Source organism: Podarcis vaucheri (assembly GCF_965113315.1).
Source record: "Podarcis vaucheri genome assembly, chromosome: 13".
Classification (NCBI taxonomy): Eukaryota; Metazoa; Chordata; class Lepidosauria; order Squamata; family Lacertidae; genus Podarcis; species Podarcis vaucheri.
The window spans coordinates 35,959,031-35,985,961 of NC_138751.1; the positions used below are offsets into that span (position 1 = coordinate 35,959,031).

Consider the following 26,931-nt stretch of genomic DNA (forward strand, 5'->3'; position numbering starts at 1 on the left):
CATAATTTTGCACAGAAGGAAATTTCAGGTCATACATACCTGCATTCTGAAGTAGTACCTCCAGAACACAGGTTTACAACGTTAGCAACAAGCTTGAGAAAACAGATTAAATTCAGCCTATCTACAAAAATTAGGAAGGGGGAGGAAGAGACAGGATGACAAATGATGCTTTATTTGCATACCTTAATACCTAGTTAGGATTTCTTGATCAGAGACTACTAACTCCCATTTTTAGAGATTAGGAAGGCAGCAACTTGCTCAGTTTAGTGAGCGCATAGCAAAGGTTGGCTTGCAGCCCCAGCCCCAGCATTCAAATCCAAGTCTTCAAGCTATGGTTGCAGCCCCATGCATGCTTAGCTAGGGAGTAAGCACCAGTAAACACATGGGGACTTATTTCTGAGTCAACATATATAGGACGGCTCTGTCAATTGGCTCCCTGAAGAAAAGGGCTTTTCAGTGAAGTACAGTGGTAACTCGGGTTACAGATGCTTCAGGTTACAGACTCCGCTAACCCAGAAATAGTACCTCGGGTTAAGAACTTTGCTTCAGGATGAGAACAGAAATTGTGCTCCGGTGGCATGGCAGCAGCGGGAGGCCCCATTAGCTAAAGTGGTGCTTCAGGTTAAGAACAGTTTCAGGTTAATGAATTAAGTACTTAACCCGAGGTACCACTGTAATGTTAACCCATAAACACCTACGCTACAATGTGAACACAGTGTGTTTTCAGTTAGCTGCTACAGAACCTGTAAGGAACCTTTGGCCCTCTGGCTGTTGCTAGACTACAACTCCCAACATCCCTGGCTACTGGCCATGTTTTCTGGGGCTGATGGGAGTTGTAGTTCAGTGTCACAGAGCATGCCGGTCAGTAATCACACAGTTCAAAATTGGAGTTAATGCTTTATTAGAAAAAAACAAACCACGATCGCTACAGACCCAGCTGTGTGTGAATGAGCAGAGCAATTCATTCCTGGTGCTCTTCCTTCATGGAAATCAGTTGCTGAGACAGAAAGTCCTCACCTGCCCACAGCCATCTAAGTCCCCTCTTCTCCAGGGCTTTTTCCACGCAACTGGAGACTGCGCCTGCATGAAGCCAACCTCTTCTCTGCCCTTTTCATGCCTCTTCTGGTTCTGGGAAACCATGGGGGAAGGGGAGATTGTTGCAGCAGGAGAGAGACAACTGTGACTCTTCACCGGCCCGATTCATCTCTCCCTCTTGGCCTCCCTCCTCGGCTGCTTCAGCTCTGATTCCTGACTTCGCTCCGCCACAGATGCTCCCTGCTCACCAAACCCTGTTACCTCTTCAAGCTTCCGACAGCTCCAGTCTTCTCCCTCATGGTCATCCCACCACCGCTCCCCAGGCTATGAGCCTTCTTCCCTTGGAGGTTTCCCAAGCTAGTTCCTCCCACCATTCCTTTGCATCCAACCAGCCCATGACAATCAGCAACATCTAGAGGGCCAAAGGTCCCCCACATATGAATTGGAGGAAGTCCGTGTGACTCCCACCCAAAGCCTCCAAGAGTGAAGGACCACAAGGTGATGAAAAAAGCAAGAACACAAATCTCTCTCAATCTCTCCTCCTTTTATTTATTACGAAGGGCTCCTCTCTTTTTGTCAATTGCTTCTCTTTTTTGCCTCCTGCCAACCCCAGCTTCGATTCCTGGCGCAGAGGAGAGGAGGCAGTACACGTGGAAACCTTCACGTTGTTGATTTCAATTAAAACAAAACCTTTGATTTCTCTTTTAAAAAAATATTCCAAGTTTCTTGGAGCCGCACCAAACCAATACCCTGCCCACATGCCCAATAAAACCCCCTCCCCCCCAAAGCACAAGTCCATATCCGATAATAGGTGCCGGGGAGTAAGACAATAAGTTAACAGTTTGTTCAGGTTGAGGTTTCCAAGAGAAGAACCCACTGCTGTCTTAATGTGAGGTTTTCTTGGAGGCTTTCCCGTATCTGGCATCCAGTCCAAGTCCTGCAGAGAAACAAGAGGGGAACGCGGCTTTAAGAGGCTATTCTCACAGCAGATAGGTCGTTCCTGTGGGTGTGCGAGATTTTATTTACAATGAATGGGAGAGAGAAGTGCTTCTGCCTTCGCCCCCACCGGTCAATTACTCCCCAAGAGCCATGCTGGCTCTCAGAAGGTAAAACTGGCACCTTTGACGCTTCCCCTTCTCAGGCTAGGAGGCTGCCTCAAACAGGGAAGCTCCCTGCTTTAGTAGGGATGGTGAAAACGTGACTCGTGTTGTGTGCAGGCTGCTGGAGCTGACCGACCCCGTAACCGATAAGCTCCTTCCTCCTCATTTTTCCCTGCACAAGTTCACACATGCACAGTCGTTTCATTTCCATTTGGGTTTTTTTGTCGTCTCCTCTGCAGTTTTAAAGAAATTGAATGCAAGTCTGTATATCTCTGGGTCTCCACCCCTGTCCAAGCATGCATACACCTTCCCCTTCTTTGTGGGTGGGGTCATTTGCAATCCATAGTATAAATTTAAATATTATATTATTTTATATATATATATATATATATATATATATATATATATATATATATATATATATATGTGTGTGTGTGTGTGTGTGTGTGTGTATATATATATATATATATATTTGCTTTCGTAGATTTTCACGGGTACAGGAATGCAGGTTTTGGTGTCTTCGGGTGTCTTCCCGTGTAAGAGTCGGGGTGTCTGTGCGACGTTTCGACGAGGTCTGAAGATGACGAGTGAGACCTCGTCGAAACGTCGCACAGACACCCCGACTCTTACACGGGAAGACACCCGAAGACACCAAAACCTGCATATATATATATATATATATATATATATATATATATATATATAGGCACCAAGAGAATATGCTCCTCTTCAGCCAGGCCTTTGGCTGCTTAGTATTCTACAGTCTTTTGATTGTGTCTGCGCAAAGGGGTGGGGGTGGGGAATGTTTTGCTGTTTTGTTTTATTCATTTTCGTGCTTTTATGCTGTATTTTATTCTGTGAACTGCCCTGAGATCTTATGATGAAGGGCGGTATAGCAATCAATTAATCAAATAAATAAATAAATAAATAAATAAATAAATAAATAAATAAATAGCATGCAGCCTCCAACTATTTTATGGAATGACACACTCTCTTTCTTTCTCCACGCACAAAAATGCACATTTATGCTTATACATTATGAATATATACACACGTGGTTCACACAACTAGCACAACCAGGAGCTGAGACCTTCTCTCTGGCCACAGTAGCCTATAGGACAGAAGGTCCTACAGTGGTAACTCGGTTTACATATGCTTCAGGTTACAGACTCCGCTAACCCAGAAATAGCACCTCAGGTTAAGAACTTTGCTTCAGGATGAGAACAGAAATTGTGCTCCGGTGGCGCAGCGGCAGCAGTGGGAGGCCCCATTAGCTAAAGTGGTGCTTCAGGTTAAGAACAGTTTCAGGTTAAGAACGGACCTCCGGAACGAATTAAGTACTTAACCGGAGGTACCACTGTATTTTCATTATTCATTCTATGATAGCCTCCTTTTCTATACTAATATGTATTCACGTGGCTTGTTATTAGGAACCAAAATCTGGGAAAGGGAACAATCTAGTGCTCCCTTGGGGAGCGGCCGAGGGCCTGCAGGATGCTGCAAACCTCATTCCCTGTGGTTGGAGGATGACGTCCGTGGAAAGCAGCCTCTGCAGAGGGGCTATGAAGCATCTCTGTTGCTGTTGCAGACCTGTCCTCTATGTAGAAAGGATAACAGGGTGCTCTGGGGGCATCATGGTTGCGCTTGGATCCAGCGCCCTCTGGCCACGTCCCCTGGTTACTTTCCCTCCTGTTGCTGGTAAGCGAAGGCAGGTGGGGAATACACAAACTTGCTCCCTACCGACTTTTTGCCCTAGCTGGTGAGAGTGTAGCAGGGCTTGCATTGTGGCGTTTCCTCCGCCCGGCGGCAGACTCTCCCCAGCAATCCTTGATTTTACAGAGCATCGTGGCAATTAAATAAAACAGCTGCAGACAAGACCCAGTTGGATGGTCCTGCCTTAAAAATGCTTTCTGAACGAAGTAAATAAGTAAATAAATAATCCCCTCTCCCCCCTGAAAAACTCACCTAAAAGCTTTTCTGCTTTCCGGGCGACATAACCAAAAACTAAAACCCGAAAACCTTTCCCCCTGGGGAATCGGCCCAGATCATTTGCTCATCAGACGCCCCCCCCCTACCTCTGGTGCCCATGGAAGGTGCAGGTTGGGTACTGGTTGTGGCGCTTTGTACTTAGAAGAATGCGGTTCCTGGAGAAGCTTGACATTACACAGCGCCAGGCAAATATTCCCACCCGCCTCTTAATTTGCCCAGGCCTTCCAGCGCATTTTATAATGGGTTTTACTATTGTCTTTACAGCTCTGCATGGATTTTATTGATTTTATGGCTACTGCTCCCGTGTATTTAATGCTTTATATGGAAATTCTTTATTGCCTTTTGTTATTCTAAATTGGATGCCACCCTGGGAATCTGTAAATAGATTTTTTTTTTTTAAATTAATAATAAAACCATTCCCCGCCCCCCCACCTCCCCAATGGATGGGCAGGAGAGAAGGATAGCACCGTCCTGCCTACAGACCCTCACGGGGAGGGACTTGCCAGGCTGCCCCTCCCAACAGGAAACGCCACTTAAAGCACCAGACTTTGCAGGACTGCTTTGGCAGTTTTGCTAGGAATTGTAGAGTTGGAAGGGACCGCAAGGGTCATCTGTTCCAACCCCCTGCAATACAGGAATCGCTTCTCCAAGGTGGGACTCGAACCCACAACCTTGAGGTTAAGAGTCCCATGCTCTAGTGACTGAGCCGCTGGAAATGGAGTCAAAACTCGCCCAGAAACAAACGGAGCTGAAACTTACCAAGGAATACTAGGATGGTGCCCACCCACTGCAGGCCGGTGATCGGATTGGCAAACAGAATAACCGAAGCCAAGATGGTGAAGAATTTGCGGGTGGTGGTGACGATGGAGCAGGTCAGGGGCCCAAAGTATACCACAGTCATGAAGATGAAACTCTGCAACGAGACAGGGGCAGATGCGCAGTCAGGCTGGATACGATACGGTATCTTTATTGTCATTGTCCCATACAGAACCATGAAATTGAAAAATCCACATAAGACATTCAAAAAAACCCCTAAAAACTCTGAAACCCCATTTTAAAATACAATATACTATAGAGACTCCTTATGTTGCGTTTAGAAACAGAATTGCATTTGCGTAGAAACTGTTTCTCAGGCGGCTAGTCCTGGTCTTTATAACCCTATACCTTCTTCCAGAAGGCAGAAGCTGAAAGAGATCATTTCCAGGGTGTGTACTATCCTGCGCTATCTCTGCAACTTTCTTATGGCACCTGGCAGCATAGATCTGATCCAAGGTGGGAAGAGTGCACCCAGTTATTCTCTCTGCAGTCTTTACAACCCTGGACAGAATTGTTTTTTCCCTGGCCGTGCAGCTCCCAAACCACACACACAGACTATAAGTTAATACACTCTCCACAGTACAATGGTAAAATGCCATCAACATGGGAACAAACAACAGCAACACAGATTTTGCATCCTCCCAGGTGGTTTTGCTGCAGGACGTACCCCTGTGTTGTCGAGTTTGCACGTGACCAGACGCAACAGAGGGTTACGTGGCCCTTTCACCTTGGAGTACTGGGAAGGGGTAGTGCTGCTTTTCACCCACTTAGGCCAAAAAAGTTTCCTTTTTCAGAGGCCGTGTCCTCCGCTCCCTCTTAGGGAACTTGGCAGCAGCCTTGCTGCTGAAGCACAGAGGTCCAAGCAAAGAGGAAAAGCAGGGACTCGATTCCCACACGTTGCAAGGAGCCAGATGGGTGGCTTCTGAACCCGGCATGGGAGCAGAAAGGCAAAAGGCATTCTCTTGTTGATTTGCACGTCAGAGCAAAAGGGATCTAGGTGAAAGGTGCGAAGGCGACAGAAAGCCCAGCCGCAGAACATGCAAGAGAATGGCCCCTCCGAGCACATGCAGAACGTCTTTTCCTTGCCAGCAAAGTGTCAAAGCCAGACTGCAGGGACAGGAAGAAGAGGCAGAGCCTTAAGAACACCCCACAAAATGGCCTGAGCTGCAGCCTCTGGGAATCATCTGCAGGAGTTAAAAGGCATCTGTAGTGCACAGGACCAATGGGAGAAGATACACAGATCGTCCCCTCCTGATTCACATGATGAAGGCAAAGACCCTCGTGTATTCCTGCAGGGCTTGTCTCGGCGCTCGGGGCACCTTAAAGACCAACAAATTTATTATGGTATGGCTTCCATGGACTAGAGACCACCCTGGCAAATGGTAACAACTGATGTCCCTAAAAACGAAAGAATTTATTATTATAATACCACCACTGCGGCTAGAATCTTACTGACACAAAGGTGGAGAGCAGGAAGAGTGGCAGATTAAAATGCTTGAATATGATGAATTGGCAGGTGTAACGAATAGGGTAAGAGAAAAGAATGATAAAGAATATAAAGAGGATTGAAAAACGTTTATTGAATATTTTAAGAACCGGTATAAACAAGTAAATAACCTAGCAGGTCCTGAGTAAATCCAGTAGAATAGAAGTTAATAGAATTTAACAGAGGGAAGAAGAAATTTGAAGATTAAAAATTTGGAATATGCAATTTAATAGGAAGAATAATGAAACCAGGAAAAGGGTGGAAGGGAAGTCACCAGGTATTTAGTTGTATGTCAAGACTGACATGAAAGTTGTACAACTGGGGGTGGAGGGAAGGGGATGTGGGATGCTTTTCTTTCCTTTTGTCTCTATTCAAAATGCAAATAAAAATAAATAAATAGACAAATGCAGGATATGTATTCTTCAGCTGGCAGGTAGACATGGGTGTACTTAGGAGCTGGCATTAAATGGCCATGGAATGCAAGGAGGACAGGTTCATTAGCATGCAAAATGAGCGGTGACCCTTTACTAAAAGCAGCGATATACAATAGCACCTTAACATCCATAGTGAGAAAGAAACCATTGCTTCCAAACAGGCCCAAATTAAGAGAACTAAATGATGTACAGCAGAGGTCAGCAATTTTTTTCAGCAGGGGGCCGGTCGACTGTCCCTCAGACCTTGTGGGGGGCCAGACTATATTTGGGGACGACAACGTACTAATTCCTATGTCCCACAAATAACCCAGAGATGCATTTTAAATAAAAAGACACCTTCTACTCATGTAAAAACACGCTGATTCTTGGACCGTCCGCGGGCTGGATTTAGAAGGCGATTGGGCCAGATCTGGCCCCCGGGCCCTAGGTTGCCTACCCATGATGGACAGGAAGACCTTTTCCATGAGCAGTGGGAAATCCTATCAGCATAACCTAGAGTTTGCTCTATGGTGGTGAAGCGCATCTTGGGAAGGGCCTCTCACTCTGGAAATAGTCTCATGAACAACCTATCCAGAAATTCATGTACTTCAAGCAGCAGACTTTATTCTACCTTTCGTCAAATGAGAACAGAGCAAGGGTTAATGCACAAATCCTGGGCTGGTGAAAATGACGAAATGCACAGAATAGCAAACACACGCCACTCACCTGGCCCAGGGCGCTTGTCAGGCCAAAGAGGAGGATATTGTAGATGATGCTGGGGTAACGCTCGGTGAAACTCAAGAATTCCCAGAGCTCTCCTGTAAACAAGATACCTGCAAAGGGAGGGGGCGTGTTTAGAAAAATAGAATGTGTTCTCCTCTGTCCTCTTTTTTATTTGGTATGGTGACCAGACTACAAAATAAAGGAACTTTTTGTCATTTAGGAAGGGAGCATGCTGGCTTCCTTGAAAACACGGAAACTGGAGCCCTGATTTTTCCCTCAGTGGCTGCTGTCACGTCTTCCAAAAGGAACACTTGCCAAAATACACAGGGTTTGTGTGTGTGTGTGTGTGTGTGTGTGTGCACACTGCTTAAGAGGTTATGCATACAGATAAACAGCATGTAAATTATGTAAAATATATAAATAAGCTGCAAGGATTGGGATGAAATCAAAGCACTGAATCCTCTCCCATCCCCTGAAAGACACACTGCAAAGTGATTCCTTTCCACTTCAGTCCCACCCGGTCCTTCTTCCTGTGCCCAAATGGCTGGAGACTCCCTCACAACTACTTTTAACTATGGCAGCCTTGTCTGCAGGCAATTCAGGCTCCAAGTATTTCCACCCACTTTCGACCAGCATTCTGCATCCTTGACCATCTCCTGTTCCACAAGGAAACGGGTCCTGCCTGGCTCACAGGTAAGTCTGCAACACAGCAAGCTGCGTCTGGAAAAGGGAGAAAGCCAGTCCCTCCTGCTCCTTGCTCAATGAGCTATTTTTGAATTCGACGTGCCTGCCTAGCTGCTCCACGTTTTCTCATCTGCCATCACATGCAAAAGCCTCCAGCCACCTTCAGCAGAGAGAAAATGAATGGAGCAGAAACCTCCATTTTTCCAGGGAGGCCAAAGGCAGCATGTAAAGCATTCAAATTAGGCCCACCGGGCCACCCCACTTGGTTCGCAAGACCGTTTTGGCCAATGTCACAGGTGCTTCCCAGCCAAAGGAAAGCTGGACAGCACAGTTAGTTAGAGCATGGTACCAATAATGCCAAGGTTGCTGGTTCAATCCTCATAAGGGACAGCTGCATTGCAGGGGGTTGGACTAGATGATGTGCGGGGTCCCTTCCAACTCTACAATTCAATGGTTCTACATAGCAGATAGTTAAGTCTTTATTGTCAAAGATAACACCGCCACTCTGGATACCTACGCACACCAATCTAGCGTCTAGGCAGCTATTCCCAGGTCCACGCTCTATGGAGCAGTTGCAGCAACACGGGACCAATTCCCCTCCACCGGTTTATGTACCTTCTCCCGATGGACTGCACGCACACAGCCAGAGACCATGCCTGCGTGGAAACTTCCTCTGCTCCTCCCATTTCAACCCCCTCTTGGTTCTGGGAGAGTGTTGCAGAAGAGGGTAAGGAAGCCCTTGCCCCTTCACTTTCCCAACCTGCCTCCTCTTTTGACTCATCCTGTGGCTCCACCCTCCAGCTCTGAAGCTTTCCCTGCCTCTTGCCTCCTGGCTGGTACAGATTCCTATAAGCCACTGCCCCCTCTCCCAAGTCAGACTCCGGCCCCGCTTCCCCCGTGGCACACTCACCAGAACCTGCCAGTCCCTGACAGTCAAGCACACCTACACCGGTAGTCATATGCGTCACATCAAGCGTGGGGCAGGTAAAGGTATAGCAGAGTCAAAAGGCAGTTTTTGCAAACACTGCCCATCAGCTGGAGACTCCCCCTCCTAAAATCTCAGAGTCAAGGGACAGGAAAGGTCCCAATCGAAGGTAGCGTCACCATCCTCCCGGGACCAGCTTCTAGGCCAGGTGTGGGAAACTTTGGGCCCTCCCTATTATACTGGACTACAACTCCCATCAGCCTCAGCCAGCATGGCCAATGGTCAGGGATGATGAGGGCTGTAGTCCAGGAGCACCAGGAGGGTGACTGCTTCCCCACTTCTGCTCTAGGCCACCAAGAGATGATGCAGTTAAGGATGTGCGGCTAGAAGGGATTGCCTGGTGTACCGTCAAAGATTGGCATTTGAGAAAAACGAAATAAAGCTAAAATAAATTGCTGGCTGAACCTCACATTCAGGCTGATCACCCTTCCTCTTCCAGTCAGGAAGACCCTTCCTCACAGGTTGGACTGGCTAACAAACCGTGCAGGGCCGGTGTTTTCTGTATTTTGGGCTTTTTTGCCTGTCACTGTGGACCACGGCTTGACTCACCTGGAGAAGGAAACTGCGCAGTTTAATACTTAATAATTCGTTTGAAGACGACAGGCCAACCGGCTTCCTTTGCAGCTTCTATGGAATTCATTTTAACACACTGCCTTGTTTTAAAATAATATACAGGGGAACAATCATTCTCCAAATTACTTTGGCTGCAAGGGACTGCTCCTTTTCATTAATTATCAGCTGTTTCTCCTAAGGCAGCCTCAGTGGAGAGGTCTAACAATTGCATGGGGGGGGGGAGGGGAGCCAAACTGCAAAGGTTTAACTCTTGGAAGCCTAGCAGAATGTGGAAACCACCCAGGTTGCTGGAACGAGGGAGACGCCAAACGGCGGAAACAGGTTGTTGCTGCCAAGCTGCAGTGGGACCCCGGGCAAAAGTGAGTTGCGCACAGGAATGGTCTTTTGGGAAGGGGAGTCCTACAGGTGACATCAGCACCACTCCATGGCCATGTAGAGAACTGCACAGCAGTCGCAACCCATGGGAGGCAGCCGTCAACATATTCAGAATTGGAAAGGACCACGAGGGTCATACTGTCCAACGCCCTGCAATGCAGGAATCTTTCGCTCAACGCAGGGCTCGAACCCACAACCCTGAGATTAACAGTCTCATGCTCTATCGACTGAGCTATCCAGTTTACTTAAACTGGCTTGCTGGGCAGTCTAGCTGCCAACCAAGGAAAGGTTCGCCCTAATTCAACAAATAGCAATTTAGGCATGGAAACAGGTTCCTGCAGGTGAATTTACTGGACCCAGGCATATTGTGTATGAGCAGGAAGCGGGACAGACCATATCCATCAATGGGTTAAGAAAATGCACACCCCCCGTGCCTTACATGCCACAAGGATTCTGACGTTTCCAAGGCTCGTGTACTAACCAGGCTTAGACCTTCACCCCCTTTTGCAGGTACAGCCACATGCACAGCCACAAGCACTTAGCCTTTGGTTGCTTCCATGACGGTGCAGATCAGGGCTACCAGGGTCAAGCCAGGCCGTCCTGCTTCTTCCCCCGCTCCCTGTGCCACAAGAAAGTGCTTACCGGCTCCGAGGAACAAAGTAGACCACAGATTGACATTCAGCATCATGTGATTGGAACCAGTCTGGTAATGAGCTCTCATGTGGTCCTGAGACACTCCGGTCAGTCCATCCAAGGTCAAGGATAGCAACTAGGGTGGGTGAGAGAGGGAGAAATCAGACACACATGCACACCTGCTGAGTACGGCACGCTGGGCTGAACAAAACCTGCTTAGCAAGGGGATTAGCAACACACACACATTCCCCCACAAACACAACACTCAAACACGGATGTGCCATATCTGGTTCTGCAGCGCAGAAATGGGTGGTGTTTTCCAAGAACAGCGAACTGTAGCTTTAAGCAGAGGCCAATATCCAGCCTTTAGAGTGGGAAAGCTAACACATCTAGGCAGTTACTAATGAAGATTTAAGAATCTCCAAGTCACACGCACAGCTTCCCAGACACTTATTCCTGCCTCCTTGCCTTCCATACTTGCCTTATCTGCATCTCCCTCTGACCTCCCTAAAAGCCTCAAACAAAAAGTAGATTTGTGTTCACTGATGACAACAGCTACTCTACAAAGTGGTAAGGCGGTCTCCATTTCCACCTAAGTGTATGGATTAAGGCTCAGGGAGGGAAGCCCGTCACCAAGTCAGGTTGTGAATTTATATCTCCCCGTCCCAATTTTCACTCAGTGGGGCTACCCAACTGCCAAACAAAGTCAATGAACAAAGGATGGAGGAGCCATCTTTTTGTACCCATTATTTATTGGGTACAGTGGTGCCCCGCAAGACGAATGCCTCGCAAGACGGAAAACTCGCTAGATGAAAGAGTTTTCCGTTTTGGAGGTGCTTCGCAAAACGAATCTCCTATGGGCTTGCTTCGCAAGACGAAAATGTCTTGCGAGTTCCTGCGGGGTTCCCCCCTTTTTCTAAGCCGCTAAGCCGCTTATCAACTGATCCGATAAGCCGCTAAAAGCCGCTAATCCTCTAATCCTTCAATGGGCTTGCTTCGCAAGACGAAAACACCGCTAGACGAAGAGAATCACGGAACGGATTCTTTTCGTCTTGCGAGGCACCACTGTATACACACGTGAGTATGAGTGTGGCCTATATGGTTGGCCACACCCGCCCTGTGCCATGTAGCTCCTGGAGGGGTGGCAAGGAGCAGTCTGGTCCTCCAGCTGAGAAAAGTTAGCCACCCTGCTAGGTTTCAAACGGAAGTGATTGAAGGGAAAGTGAAATTACTGAAGGCCGCATACAGCATATTATCAGAATGGGAGACGAAAGATGAAGAGGTAAAATCAGTTATGATTAAATGGGCACAAGATGTAGGTCACAACATTATGATGGAAGAATGGGAAAAATTATGGAAAACTGATTTAAAATTTACAGATTGTTCCCTATTGAAGGAGAATTACATGAAGATGATGTATAGATGGTACACAACACCAGTGAAGTTAGGGAACATGTACAAATCTAGTTCAAATATATGTTGGAAGTGTAAGGAAAAGGAAGGGACATTTTATCATATGTGGTGTGATTGTAATGTAATTTAAAAATTTTGGGAAATGATATACAATGAATTGAAGAAAATGTTCCATTTAACATTTGTTAAAAAACCCGAGGCATTTTTGTTGGGGATTGTAGGGAAAGACCTGCCAAAAAAGCTGGAAAACATCTTCATGTATGCGACAACGGCTGTGAGAGATCTGGTAGCACAAGGATGGAAGACTGAAGAAACCCCAACTAAAAAATCATGGCAAGAAAAATTGACGGACTATGCAGAACTGGCAAAACTGACATATAAGGATAACTGTGACTTTAAAGATGAATGGAAACCATTTACAAAGTATCTGAAGATGCAACAAAGTGAACTGGACTCCTTGGCAGGTTTTGAATAAACATTCACAAACTTTTTATTGATAATAATCAGCTAAATAGTTTGAGGATCTATACAACTTTGTAACATGCAGAAAACAGCAGTCTCAGAGAAACCAAAGACTGGAACTGAGGGAAGTTGGGGGGGCGGGGGGGGGTTTGTGTGGGAGGGTGGGGGGAGGGGGAAAAATGGGGACAAAACAAGGATGATATGTTTTTGGATAATATGTTTTGTTTTAATTTTGAATAAAAAAACTTTTTAAAAAAGAGAAAAGTTAGCCACCCTGCTTTAAAATCTGAACGCACTTTAAGAATGCGCCCCTTCTCCAAGGTTCTCCCTTGCATCACAGCAGCTTCCTTCGGTTGTTGCAGCTTCATCACAATGCTATGCACTGGGATAGTGGGAATGTGCCTTGTTTGCCTCGCCCCTGCCAACCCCAGCCCCTGCCACCACCCACAGGCCCAAGGGGGGGGGGCCTCTTCTGCACTGCCCATGCATGCTCCCCGTGAGATTTCCCATTGACTGTAGACAGCGATAGGCACAGATTGGAAAGGCTGTGACAGAAGAGGAGGCCCCAAAGAGCACTGGCCACTCTATCCAGGAGTAGCAGCGGAAGGGAGCAGAAAAAGGAAGCAAGAACAGACAAAGAACAAAGGAAAAATCCCTTCCAAGATGGCGTTCCCACCTTTTCTATTTTGCCGTGCCTAGAGCAGCTGGCTAGAACAACCTGCAGTGGAGCTGGCAAGAAGCTGAACCGGAGAGAGGGGTTGTCCCAGCCCCAGTTGTAGCCTCTCACAAGTTTTTTACTTCGTGCCAGTGGAGAGGTAGGCGGAGCCAATCCAAACAGGATTCCCCCTTCCTCCAATCGAGGAGAAAGGGCTGTTTTATAGGCAAAATGTGAGCACGATCAGAACCCATAGAAAATGACTCACACAAGAAGTGATCAACTAGAACGTCCCATTCAGCGTTGAGGTATCGAAGGCCTTAACACGCAGAAGCCTCTCAAGAGTCATAGAATGATAGAATTGGAAGGGACTCTAAGGATCGTCTAGTCCAAGCCCCTGCAAGGCAGGACTATGCAACTGTCCCATGCAACCTTGGCATTATCAGCACCACACTCTAACCAATGGAGCTATCCAGGCTCCTGGGCAGCGAGGTGGAGCTGAACCAAAAGCTTCAGTCCAACATCTGGAGCGCCACAGGTTCCCTGCCCCGTGGCAGAGAAAACTCCCTGTTGCAGTCAGTCCTCCAAGTGTGCTAACAAATTACCGTATTTTTCGCCCTACAGGACGCACTTTTCCCCCTCCAAAAATGAAGGGGAAATGTGTGTGCGTCCTATGGGGCAAATGCAGGCTTCAGGAAGCTATCCGCAAGCCTTGCGCGCCTGGCGGGAGTTCCCGCGGGCGCACAAGGCTTGCGGGAAGCAGCCTGCAGCCCCGGCGAGTGTCCGCAAGCCTCGCGCGCCCGGCGGGAGGTCCCGCCGGGCGCGCGAGGCTTGGGGCGGCAGCCTGCAGCCCAAAGCACGCGGAGCCCTCCGGAGGGTGCCCCATGCTTCGGGCAGGTGTGCGCAAGGCTTGGGGCGGCAGCCACGGTGGGTGGGGGGAATAAATTTTTTTTATTCATTTCCCCCCCCAAAAACCGAGGTGCGTCCTATGGGCCGGTGTGCCCTATAGGGCGAAAAATACGGTAATCGTCACCCAGTTCAGCATGGCTTGTATCTAAGCACGTGCCTGGGAGCTCCAGGGCTGAAAAAATGAACCTATGCTGCCAATTCTCGTAGAAGACCAGCTCCTGTATATATCAACAAAGGTAAGTTGGATCAGAGTGTCGGTGATGTTACGCTCAAGGGTTAGATATCAACGAGGAAAAGTTTGATCAAACGAAGTGTCAGTGATGTTATGCACAAGAGTTAGACAGGGTGCCAGCGTTTGTCACCTGTTTCGCCCATGAAGAGTCTTGGGCTTCTTCAGTAAATTCTCTCTCACGGTTTTGATATATTTATAAACATTCAAGTCCATATGTTACATTTCTTCTTAGATTAAGCTATAATATTTAATTTCTTTCTTCAGGAAATTCTCCCTCAAGATTTTGGTGTATTTACATACATTCAACTTCATATGCTAAGTTCTTTCTTGACTTAAGCATTTATTCATTTACTAAGCCAAAACTCTTGTTTGATCCAACTTACCTTTGTTGCTATCTACAGGAGCCTGGCTAAAGGAACCTTTAAAGACTGAATCTTCCTTTTGGACTCAATTTGAATGAGTTTTCTGGCTTCTGTAGTAGATCTTGTACATAGCTCTCTCAATCTTTGGATTATTAATATAAGATTTAGAACGTAGAATGGTTTTTTAGTGTTTTGTGTGCCGCTTATGTGCTGGGAGCGCCAGGGAGCAAGGCACTGCATGCAAGTGAGTGAGTGGACTGGCCACAGAGGGACTGAGAACTCATTACTTCCTCTGTGCGCAGCAGAGATACTGAGTGGGTTGCCAGAGGACAGAAGCCCCCCTTCTTGGGCATCCAGCACAGAAATGAAGCAGGCTGCTGCAAAATGTATGGAGTTCACCATCTCTCCTTTGCTAGTCCCCAACAGACTAATAAAGGAAGTGGCAGGCTAGTAACTTGTGTGGACTTATTCTACAAGGGTGGCTTAATGCTCCCAGGCATGGGTGCCCCTCCTGCTGCGTCCAGCACCAACTGAGCACCCTGCCACTGCTGCCACAGACTTATTAATGCTCCGGGGCTTACCAGCAGGAGTTCTCCATACCCAAAGAGGTGGTCGTCCCCGACGTCTCCTCCCTTTTTTGGTTTGTACATGAACAGGGCCACGCCTGTGACGATCAGCAAGACACACAGGTATTTGGACAAAGGGTACTTCTTCCTTAGCACCGTCACCCCCAGGAGCATGACTAGAAAGAGAGGAAGGAAGGAACCGTGGGCAAGATGTCAAAGAGAACAACAACTACCAGACTTTTAGAAGACATCTGAAGGCAGCCCTGTTTAGGGAAGCTTTTAATGTTTGATGTATTACAGTATTTTAATATTTTTTGGAAGCCGCCCAGAGTGGCTGGGGAAGCCCAGCCAGATGGGCGGGGTATAATTTATTATTATTATTATTATTATTGACTCCCAGGGTGGCTCTGTTAGGAAATATAACCAACTGTGGACCTTTGCAGACTCTGCGACATCAGCTTCTGTGCTGCGGCAATATTGCTTCCCAAAGAGCAGGACGCAGGCCAGTCTCAAGAACAGGAACTGTCACACTGATTCCAAGTGACGCTCCAAACCTCCTGAGTCTCTGCCTGGTCCTGCGAGAATATGGCTTTGGAAACGGCCCCGGTCATATGAACAAAAGATGCTTGCAGATCTGCATCTGGAGGGATCCCACGGGGCTACAAAATGTGGGTTGGCATTGCCCAGCTTGGCTTTTACAGGCTCCCTTCCCTCCCAGGAATCAATCCGTGGGGAGGACCCACAATGAATTCTCCAACCCTGTTAGCACAATGGTTCTCAAACTCCCCCCCCCCCCTGGGCCACACTTCCAGAACAAATTTTGCTCACGCCACACCAAGCTATTTTTGGTAAGATATACACTGGAAAACAAAAAGGAACTCCTAGCGGTGCCTGATTCATAACATAGAACACAACTAGTTTATAATATGATCCTGGGGCATCCAGAAAGTATAAAACAATGCAGCTGCATAAGAACACGAATCACCTCCAAAATATAATTATAAATGACCCTCTGGCGTGAGCCAGCCTATGCTTGGTAATCTCATTTATATCAGGTCTAATTAAATGTTTATTTGATTGTCCTGGAACTTTCCAACCATACTTGCCATCCTTTCCTGCTGCACCATTGCGGTGCACCACTCCATGTGAGAATCACAGCATTTCTAAAAGATATGCAGATTGCCAGTTCCTACTTAAGGGCTCATTGGGTGTCTGTAGTAGCAGAACCTCTACTAGTACAGTCAAACCTCGACTCCCGAAAACCCGGAAGTAAATGCTCCAGTTTCCAAACATTTTTCGGAAGCCAAACGTCCGACGCAGCTTCTGCTTGAGTGCAGGAAGCTCCTGCAACCAGTCGGAAGCTGCGATTTGGTTGTCGAATGTTTCAGAAGCTGAACGGCTTCCGGAACAGATTACGTTCGACAACCGAGGTTTGACTGTATGCAATGTTTTTGTAAAGAAAAAAAGGTGAGAGACGTTGCATGTTCTTTGTAGTTCATGAAAATCTTTAATAAAAATTATTTTTTAAAAAAGAAAAGAACCTGCACTGTATTAGGTGCTGCGATTCATTAGTTATCATTTTGAGCCACCTTTCCCTCCAAGCAGCTTAGAACAGTCTGTGTTATAGGAGGCTTCCAGCCCACCCTTTACTTTCAGAGGTGTATCTGGAGCCTTTAAACCACCCTCTTTGCTGCTCAGGTTTGGCTTTGGGTGAGTGGCATTAAGGGTCACTTTTAATTTGACTTGTGGTTATTTAATATTTAGCACACTTTCCGTTTTCATTCAGCTGCATCGTTTGAAAAGTGTTGCTACCTACCTATTCCTTCTGATGGATGGGACAGAATGCATCAATACCTGAAAGTGAAGCACTGGAGGGGTTGCTTTTAACACGGGAGAAATCTAGGTTCAGATTTCCACTCAGGTCGGATAGTCACTGGCTGCGCTTAGGCAAGCCATTACCTCTCTGCCTAGCCTACCACTCAGGACTGTTTGAGGATAAACATGCCATTCTAGGCTCATTAAAGAGACGGCAGGCAGCAAAGTCTCAAGAGCCTTTAAACTCCCCTCCTTGCCATTCCAGTCCTTAACTCTGACTTCTGGGGTGAAGTCTGAATCTGGGAAGTAAACGTAGCAAAACCAAGCAGCAGGCATGCAGATTTTGTCGATATGCTCAACTCATCTGCATAGTTGCTCTGCAAAGCACAAAACTTGGTTCTGGTTACCGGCACAGGGGCTACTTACCTGGAATAGGTTTACAGGACTTCCCCAGCACCTACATGGGAGAAAAGGGAGAGATTTATTTAGACCTAACATTCCATAGCCTCACCTTTAGCAGCATCAGTCAGTGCCTGAGTCAACTCCGCCCCGGAGAAAAATTGATGCTTGAGGTGCAGAAGATACTCATTGAACAGACGCAAAGAATCTCTGTTCTTTCCTCTCGCAAACTCATCACATCCGGCACCCTCTTTAAGCTTCTATTCCTTAATTTTAAAAGCTCTCACATTCTGTGCTCTATCTCTACTCTATACTCTCTCCCTCCTTTCCTTCTTTGCTAACTCATTCTTCCCTCTCCACTATTACAAAATCACACCCCTCCCTTTTTTACATTGCCTGCGAAATCTTCCTGGTGGTGTTACTGGCCATTCCTGCTTGGCTTCTACATTCCTGAAGCCACGGCTTTCTCGGAATCCCAGCTCCTCCCCCACCTGCAGTGTTCAGTCTCCTGCACACATCTCCAATCTTGCTCATCCCTTTCAGCAATCCCAGAAAGGCCATGACCCCTGCTTTGGAACCATGGCCGGTGCAAAAGGCTGTCTGGGTTAAGCAAAATGCCTAGATTCGCAAGCCCAGGGAGGGCTTGCTGAAACAACTGGGCCATCACTCTCGCCTTTGTGCCATGTGTCCAGGCACCTCTCTCACAGTCTTCTGTCTCTGTCAGCACACTGCAGGAGACTCAGGAAACAGAGGATACTGTCACTTTGCTCTGGGTTGCAGAAAAGCTTTAAGCAGCATAAGCAGCTTATGCTACTTCCAACTTTACTGGAAGAAAAGCAGACAATGAAAGTCCCCATAAACCTCTGCAAGGAAAAGCGTGCGGGGGCTGTGTATGTAGCAGAGAGACGAGGAGGATCTGGGTGGATGGTGAAGTGGGGTGTACTGTGGTACCTCGGGTTAAGTACTTAATTCGTTCTGGAGGTCCGTTCTTAACCTGAAACTGTTCTTAACCTGAAGCACCACTTTAGCTAATGGGGCCTCCAGCTGCTGCTGCGCGATTTCTGTTCTAATCCTGAAGCAAAGTTCTTAACCTGGGGTACTATTTCTGGGTTAGCGGAGTCTGTAACCTGAAGCGTCTGTAACCTGAAGTGTATGTAACCCGAGGTACCACTGTATGCTGGTCTGGCTGCTTTCCTTTTAATATGGGTGTCCCCAAATCCTGGAGCAAGCCTTGTTTGGCAGATTCTAAGCACCAAACTCTTCTAAGGTAGTTACCAAAAAGGCAGACAAAATGGTTTGCTCTACTGTTGATATCTCCCCTTGGAGGGTCACACACTGTTGAGAGCCTCTTATTACTTCCGTCTCATTTAAGCACCATTATTTCAGAACCATCATGGACGAACATCACGTCTGCCACATTTATGCAGCTGGTATCCTGCTTTCAATATATTCTCTTTGTTGTTCCCTGGGCTTAAGGTATCGCACAGGCTGCAGTGAAAAGGTTGCCAAACTGTGCACCAGAAAGCAGGAGACATCCCATTTCCCAGACCCTCTTCATCTCCTGCTAACCCCCTTGCTCCCCACTAGAAACCTCCCCTTCTTCACCTGAGTTGGATAGTTGACAAATTGCAGGGCAGAGTTGCTGGAGACCATGGCACCCAGGTAGGAGAGAGAGCAAGCTGCATATAGCCAGTTCTGTGTCCGGTCCACCTTGACGCTGTCAAAAAACTGGATCACTGATTGGGGGAGAAAAAGGTGAAAGAAACAGGCATGTTGGCAACAAAGCAAGAGCAGGCCGACCAATGGCAGAACTGCATGGCCCTGGCTTTCATATGCAGAAGGTGAAATGGTTAAGGTGCTCTGGCCTCCTAACTCTAAAACCTGAACATGGAATAGAGACAAAGCCATGTCTGGGAGGACCACACAGGCATACTTTGGTGCAAGTCAGCAGCATTCTAACACTTGTTTCAAGGGGGGGAGGGAACCAGAACCCTAATAGTCTTTTGTATTGTTTCTTACAGCCAAACAAGACATTACACATGCAATTTTCTCACAATACTCTCAATAAAGAGAGAGCAGCATCAGAACCCTGTAAAACGGATTGCACCAGCAGCTGGGATGGTAGGCAACAGAGGGCACATAATCATTTCCCCCTCACCCATTTTTTTCCTGATCAAATCACCCTCCCCTAAGCTGTTTTCCCCCATCCCAGAAATCTCTGTGGAGTATCCAGCAGGCCAATATTTTTAAAGGAGGGGAGGGCGGAAGGAAGATAAAGGGGGTTAAGTTCAGTTGCTTGATGGTAAGACTAACTCTCCCTTCCACCTGCAATGGTAGTGGTGCTGAGGAAACGGGTACACTTGAATGAGCATACAACCTTCTGCCACCTTTTCTGAAGCCATTTTTGAATGGGGAGAAAAGGAAAAAAAGGAACAGAGATGTCTTCTGCATGACCTTTTGCCCCTACCCTATTTTGAGTTTTCAAAACCAAAAGGCATGTGGCGGGAGAGAAAGGAAAGCACACAAGCAACAGGAATTCTCATTCACCCGCTCCTCCCTTCCTCAGAGAAAGCAGATGAGGGTGATGCAGAGGTATCAAAAGGGAACTGAATTTCCTATCTGGATTTAAAACAGCCAACCAAATCTCTAGCTGCAGGTGTTAATAAGAATCAGGCCAAAGCAACTCCTTCCTGCAAAGGGTGTGCTTCAAACCCCGGTGGGTTTTACAAAAAACTTTCACAAGTAAGGGATAGGCAAAGGGCTCAGAGCAGCCCCATCACTAATTTCTAATACAGTGGTGGTTAGCATATTGGGTCAGGACCCAAGAAGCTAGGGTTCAAATCCCCACTCAGTCATAGAACCTCAATGGGAGAAATCAGGCCAGTCACAGTCTTTGAACCTAGCATACCTCAGAGTTCTTGTGAAGATAAAATGGATAGAGGGAGAACCACAAAGACAATCTTGAGCTCCTTGGAGGAAATGTGGAATAAAAAGGTTGTAATAAATAAAAAAAATACTTACACAGTTTGGCGAAAATTGCATTGATCACACATTGGATGAAGACCAAAGACAGAGCATATCTGAACTTTTCCTGCTTTGCTCCTTCCCCATATTTGCCTCTTGTACTGCAGGAAAACCAAATTGAGAGGGTAGAGTCAGTTGCAAAGGAAAAGACATCAAATGACTCAACTTATTTGCCCGTGTCAGTAGCAAAGGGTAGGCATGCGCTAGTTTTACGGTGGACTGAACATCTGAGATAGGCCAAGGTACATTTACTTCTTTTCAGTGAGACAAACGGCATCAGGATCTTTCCCCCTGTGCAGTCATGGGTAACTGAGGGGAACAAAGCACAGGAATGCAATTGCAGGATTGCACTTGTGTCCCTGTCAGGAGAACACACAAACTGTAGGTCTTTTCAGATTTGTGTGGTTTCTTGCAGGGCCACGAGACAACAGCTGCTTTGGAAACAGACTGCAAGAAATAGGGAGGGCAGCCCAACTCTTGAAAGTGCTTTAACTGTGGAGGAGGTAGGGAAGAAACAAGATCAAAGCCAGATAATGAGTCAGGGAGGCATAGGGAGAGGAAACACATGCTCTCAAACAGCTCATAACAAGTAAAATTCAGTGGTACCTCGGGTTAAGAACTTAATTTGTTCTGGAGGTCCATAAACTGTTCTTAACCTGAGGTACCACTTTAGCTAATGGGGCCTCCCACTGCTGCCGCCGTCGCACGATTTCTGTTCTCATCCTGAAGCAAAGTTCTTAACCTGAGGTACTATTTCTGGGTTAGCAGAGTCTGTAAGCTGAAGTGTCTGTAACCCAAGGTACAGGAGAATCCCTGCTTATGCAGGGGGGTTCTGTTCTAAGTGGGGATTCCCCCGTTCTGCCCCCTTGCAGCGCTGAAAATGACACGTGTGTCTGCAGGAACTCTTGTGCTGATCGTGCACAAGTGGGGAGGTGCCTGTATAAAAATCCAACTCAAGCAAAACCTCCTCCTCAAACAGCGAGTGTAAGAAATGCAAGAGACGTAAGAAGTAAATCCACCAAACAGAAGGGAAAGCTGCCTTATGCAGAGTCAAATCCACTGGCTTAATCTTGCTCAGTACTATCTATACTGAGTGGCAGTGGCTCTCCAGGGTTTCAGACAGGGAATGTTCCCAGCCCTACCTGAAGATGCCAGGGATTAAATCTGGGGCCTTCTGTGGGAAAAGCAGATGTTCTGCTATTGAGCTATAGAGAACACCTTAAACTCAAGTGCTTTATTATAACATACAAGTGCAGCTCGCTCGTGTTCCTACAATGGAGCAAATACCTCGGGTTAAGTACTTAATTCGTTCCGGAGGTCCGTTCTTAACCTGAAACTGTTCTTAACCTGAAGCACCACTTTAGCTAATGGGGCCTCCCGCTGCCGCCGCACTGTGGGAGCACAATTTCTGTTCTCATCCTGAAGCAAAGTTCTTAATGCAAGGTACTATTTCTGGGTTAGCGGAGTCTGTAACCTGAAACGTATGTAACTCAAGGTACCACTGTAGTATGATTTTTTGGTAAGGTCTATATGTCAAACGTCAGAGTTAAGTTTATGTTCTTGCTCACCGCCTTTCCCACCCACTAGCAACTCCCCCACCTCACCCCCTTGCAGGAAGCTAGAGCTGGCCTGGAACTTATTTAGTCATCCCAACTTCGAATTTTCAGCTGCAAAATTCGAATTTCATTTCTTATGGTGGTATAAGAGGTGGTGGTATAAAACAGGGAGAACTTAAAGAGGTTGCCCTCAATTTCAGAGGGCCTCTTTGCCCCCACAAGTGAAGCTTCAGGAAATTGCGCCATCAGATGCTTTGCCTTAGCTTTTCACTTAGTCTAAAAAGACCTCACCACATGATCTTTGTCAACAACAAATTGTCGCTGTTTTTTTATGAATATATTCTATACCTAAAGCCATTTGCACATGTTGGCATGCAACCAATCCATGCAGAATGTAGGCACCCTATACACAGAAATGGGCAAACCAGTGATACTTTAGGGAGCAGGCTAGCAGGCGGGGCCCATGACTTACATCATAGGAACCTACACAACAGAAAACACTGTTGCTGTATGTAGGATTTGATTTGTTTTTTATGCTATATTTTGGAAATGTACACCCAGAGTTTTCCCCTTTATTTTTTTTGGGGGCCCCCCAAGAGTGGGGCCCTAAGCTATAGCTTGTTTAGCTTATACGTAAACCCGGCACTGCTCCCCGCCCCCCAAGTCAGTGGAGAGAGTCTGGGGACTACGTTGCGAAGGTAGGAAGAAGGGAGGCGGAGGCAGCTTTGAGGTCGCCACCAAGCAACCCCTCAAAGCCAGAGGCGCGTGTCGTGCGCGGCTTCGGGGCAACTTACATTGTCTCCTGCAGGACGCCGTACCAGAAGTAGCAGACGAAGACGCCCAGGCAGCAGAGCGGCAGACGAAACCGCTCAGGGAACAGGGCGCCGCCGCCTCCGGGCCCGCCGCTCACCCCCATGACAGGCCCTGGAACCGTTCCCGGCGCCGGCAGCCTCAGCGCCGGCAGCTCCACGCAAACATCCCTCAGCGGTGCCGCCGGCGGGGGGAAAGAGGGCCTCATAGAGGCGGCTGCGACGGCGGCCCGGAAGGACCCCCTCCGACTCCCGGCCGGGGGCTGCCTTCCGCGGCGCCTGACGAGGAGGAGGAAGACGCCGTTTGAACGGGGGTCAGCCGAGCCGCGCGGGGGTTCGCTTGGGGGGGGGTCTTCTCTCCCGCTGCTCCGGAGCGCCCGCGTTGTTTCGTTCGCGCTTGTTACGCGCCTCTTCAGGCGCCGCGGATGGCAGCACCTCGGAGGGGCCTAGAAGGAAGCGGGCGAAAGGTTTAGACGTCGGCAAATGCGGCTCGTCGCGATGGTTCGGGAGGCGGGACCCGCGAGGAAGGGCTTTTGCTTCGTGTCGGAGCCTTATTGCTGGTTCCGGGAGAGGCGGAGCCGCGGGGGGCAGCGGCTAGGCGGCACGGTAACGTGAGGATTCGGGATACACGTGTCAGGTCGTCCTAAAGGACACGCGTTTGCTGCTGCAGTAAATTACTTACTGCGCTTATTTACCGCCTTCCTTCTCCACCCCCCCAAAGTAATTATAATTAAGGAGGAATAAACGAAGCAGCGCCTGCACAGGTACCAAGTGCAGAGTCCTGGGGGGATGCCACTTCCAGTCCCCTCTGGTATAAACGTGCCTTCAAGTTTAATGCACAAAAGACACACAAGCTGCTTTTTCTTACTTGCTAGCCTTCATCTTTACCTAAAATTACCCCCGTCCTCGTGGCCTTTTGGTTGAGCTGGGAGCTGACATGCGCCTTCCTAACCTCTGCGTCTGATTTTAATGGCTCAAGAAACATAGCAAATTAAATCCCTTTTAGGGAAGGTTGCCCTAATTAAATCCTGCCTTTTACAACCCAGAGTGGCCTGTTTTGCTTAATTAAGAAAACTGATATGTCCCTTGATCATTAAAAAAGCCAAACAAAAACTTCAGTAGTCATGGTGACTCCCTTTGAAGCTTATATACTGTCTCAGTTGAACACCTGGTCTTTATGGATGTTACCTGGCTCCCAAATGTCTCTCCTTCTCTGCTTCTCCAAGTTCAGCATGCTATGCAGCCATTGTTGCCATCTACTACTGTTACTCGTCTCTGAACTCATTAGGATGGCCTTGATGTGACATGGGAAGAATGAGGTGGCAGTCACAAACCTCCCACCAGCCAAAGTCCACAGCCTCCTGAAAAAATGTTTTGGCTCTTCTGCTCCTCTAAGTTTTAACATGGCATTGCTACCAGTCTCTGAGCTCTGAGCTCATTAGGATGGCCTTGACATCATCAGGAAAGGAGATGTATACTTAAAGCCTGCATTAACTGAAATCCACAGCCTCCTAAAGTTTAAGCCAAACGCTTTCACTAAAGATTAGTTAATAGGTTCAACTGATGGGTTAACAAGCAAATACCAACCCAAGAACATGCCACCCATCTGTAGATTTCTTACTCTTTTTACAGAGCTGCAAGTGTGTCCAACACTTCATCCAGTCCCACTGACCAATCTCTACTCAGACAAGGCACAGTACAGATACTTCAGATACCGAACAATTTTATTTTTTTAATTGGTTTAAACACCAAAATCTGCAAAAGCCTCTCCAAGACAAGGCAGTGATCCTCCAAGACTAACATTCTTCCTTAAGCTTTTGTGATACATACATTAAAATTTACAAAACTTCAAAAGTAGCTGCAAAAATACTGTTTTCAAATAGAAAATATAGTTTCCATCTCAGGTTCAAGAAAACCTTTTCAATGCAATCCAGAGGCTTAGCAAAAAGAAGAGTTGCTTTCATTTCTAATACTTTGCAATCAAGGCATCACCAGGTTTAAGGCCTTTCACAGTTGTGCTGTGGGGGGGCGGGGATGCGGGTGGCCTAAAATGTAAGTTTAAGTGAACCATGGGATCTTTGGAGTGTTCTGTGTATTAAAAAGTAGGGTTAAAGCTGAGCAGATCCCCCTGACTCATCAGCCAGAATTGTAGTAGTGTCAGACCTAACTGGACTGGCCAAATCATTACAATTAAAAAAAAGGAAGGAAGTGGATTTGATATGCTAAGAGCTGCATTCCACCAGGGAACTTTAGACATTGTTCTGGCTTCAGCATCAGTTTCCTTTGCCAGAACTGTTGCAAGAAATCAACTCAAGAGGTCCACTGGAAAAGATGTCTGGGGAGTGTATGAAGGGGGAGGGGGGAAAGAGAGAACATTCCCTTATTCTTACTCCATAAGGGAAGGGAGTAAGACCTCAAGAAAGGCACACAAGTTGAATTTCTGTCAATTCAACTTCTAACTGTTACAGCATGACTGGAAGAGAAAATGCTTCTTTCAAGCATTTAGCTGTGTTCCAGTAATGCTAGTCTCATAGAGTGCAGGGCAGGATGCAAAATAATCTCTAGATGTCTCATTCCCTGGAAACAGATTGCCCAGCACAACTCTTGCCCAGCAGCCATCTGCTAGAGCAGCGTACACCAGTTCCTCTGGATACATGTAAACCTTTTCATCCTCCCTAGTCTGTGGAAAGCCTGAGACACATCCTTAGGATAATTCAAAACAAAACAAAACAAAACAAAACATACATGAGCTCTTGCCTCACCCAGCAAGCAAACAAGAGAAGGAAAAACCCGGTAGCTTATAGTGTGTATATTCCATCAGAGAGGATGAGGGGCTCTTTGGACATCGCAATAGCAGGACAGTGACATGAACTTGTAGGGAAACGAAGTGCTTTTAAGTACCAGGAGTCAAAAGGGAAAAAACTACTGCGGCTGCAGAAAAGTCCAGTGGCAGTCTGCATTTTTTAAGGCAGTTGCTGGAGGACTTGTGTCCTAGAAGTGCTCTGTTCTCTCCATTCCAAGGCACTCTTCTCCACAGGCCATGGAGGGACCACAGATTCATTTGGGGTCTGCCCCTCTGAGCTTCAGACAACCAGGGAGCTGTGGAAGAGGACGGTGTCTTCAGCCTGGTGCCGCTTCCAAGTCTCCAAGCTCAGCGGAGGAGATTTTGGGTTCTCGACGAAGTCGTCTCCCCTCGAGTCTTTCCGCAAACTGAGGATTGGGACTGTGTGAGTGGGCTGGCAGGAGGAGAACGTGCCCGGTGGCATGGGGCTGGGAGAGGAAGAGAAGTCTCTGAACAGGAAGTCCACACTGGGAATAAAAGGCTTCACCAGGCTGAATCGGCAAAAGGCAGAGCCAGTTGGGTTGAAGTGGACTTTGTTCTTATCGGGACAGGAGGGCAGGAAAGTCTGATCAGGGCTTGGAGGCCTGGAGAGGAAGAAACCACAAGGAGAAAGAGATGAGGAATGCAAGGATTGATGCCATCAACTGGCTGAGAGTTTCGACTGGTGGTTGTAAAGATCCTTTGCACAGTGGGAACAGCAAGGAAGAGTGTGTGAAGGAAGAGAATCTTTGACGTTCCTCGTTTTGCACTTTGGGACATGGGCGGGGAATCTGTGGTCCAACAACATCTGCAGGATCCAACTCCCATCAGCCCCAGCCATCGTGACTGATGGTTAGGAATGCTGAGGGCTGGTTGGGAGGTTGGATCATGATGTTCCCCCAACCCCTGTGGGCCAGTCACAAATCAATCACTTGACATCACCATGACATTAGGAAAGCATTCCTCCCTGCACCATTTGCTGTTTAACCTTTCAGCCAACAGGCTCTTATAGAAAGCCCAACTTTGGGCAGAGTTTGCTGTCACGGCCAGTCAGCTGATTGTTCTTGGCAAGTAGGGCTTGCTGTTAGTGCCAATC

The 26,931-nt window shown here is 47.4% G+C and overlaps 2 protein-coding genes and 1 long non-coding RNA gene across 5 annotated transcripts in view; 1 reads left to right on the plus strand and 2 right to left on the minus strand.

The window, feature by feature from the left end:
- Positions 1-1,562: 1,562 nt before the first annotated feature.
- On the minus strand, positions 1,563-24,346 carry SLC35B1 (solute carrier family 35 member B1). Of its 2 annotated transcripts, none has more exons than XM_082194410.1 (10): positions 24,183-24,346; positions 23,000-23,460; positions 20,647-20,750; positions 19,231-19,361; positions 17,653-17,683; positions 15,427-15,587; positions 10,822-10,948; positions 7,566-7,672; positions 4,884-5,037; positions 1,563-1,972 (listed from the first exon to the last, which is right to left on the minus strand). In XM_082194410.1, exons 1-10 carry the CDS (start codon positions 24,297-24,299, stop codon positions 1,920-1,922), a joined length of 1,446 nt encoding a protein of 481 aa, XP_082050536.1. In that variant the 5' UTR covers positions 24,300-24,346; the 3' UTR covers positions 1,563-1,919. The 2 variants fall into 2 exon arrangements, with proteins under 2 accessions (XP_082050536.1, XP_082050537.1); XM_082194411.1 differs by lacking the exon at positions 24,183-24,346 and adding an exon at positions 23,913-24,014.
- LOC309516097 lies at positions 23,469-25,754 on the plus strand. The gene is made up of 2 exons (XR_014212770.1): positions 23,469-23,825; positions 24,647-25,754. It is a non-coding gene; the product is annotated as an uncharacterized lncRNA (long non-coding RNA).
- FAM117A (family with sequence similarity 117 member A) overlaps positions 24,721-26,931 on the minus strand; it is a 40,044-nt gene continuing 37,833 nt past the window's right edge. For both annotated transcript variants that reach the window (XM_082194463.1, XM_082194464.1), the window contains exon 8: positions 24,721-26,440. In XM_082194463.1, coding sequence (XP_082050589.1) covers positions 26,098-26,440 — 343 coding nt within the window. In that variant the 3' untranslated portion in view covers positions 24,721-26,097. The remainder of the gene's footprint in view (positions 26,441-26,931) is intronic.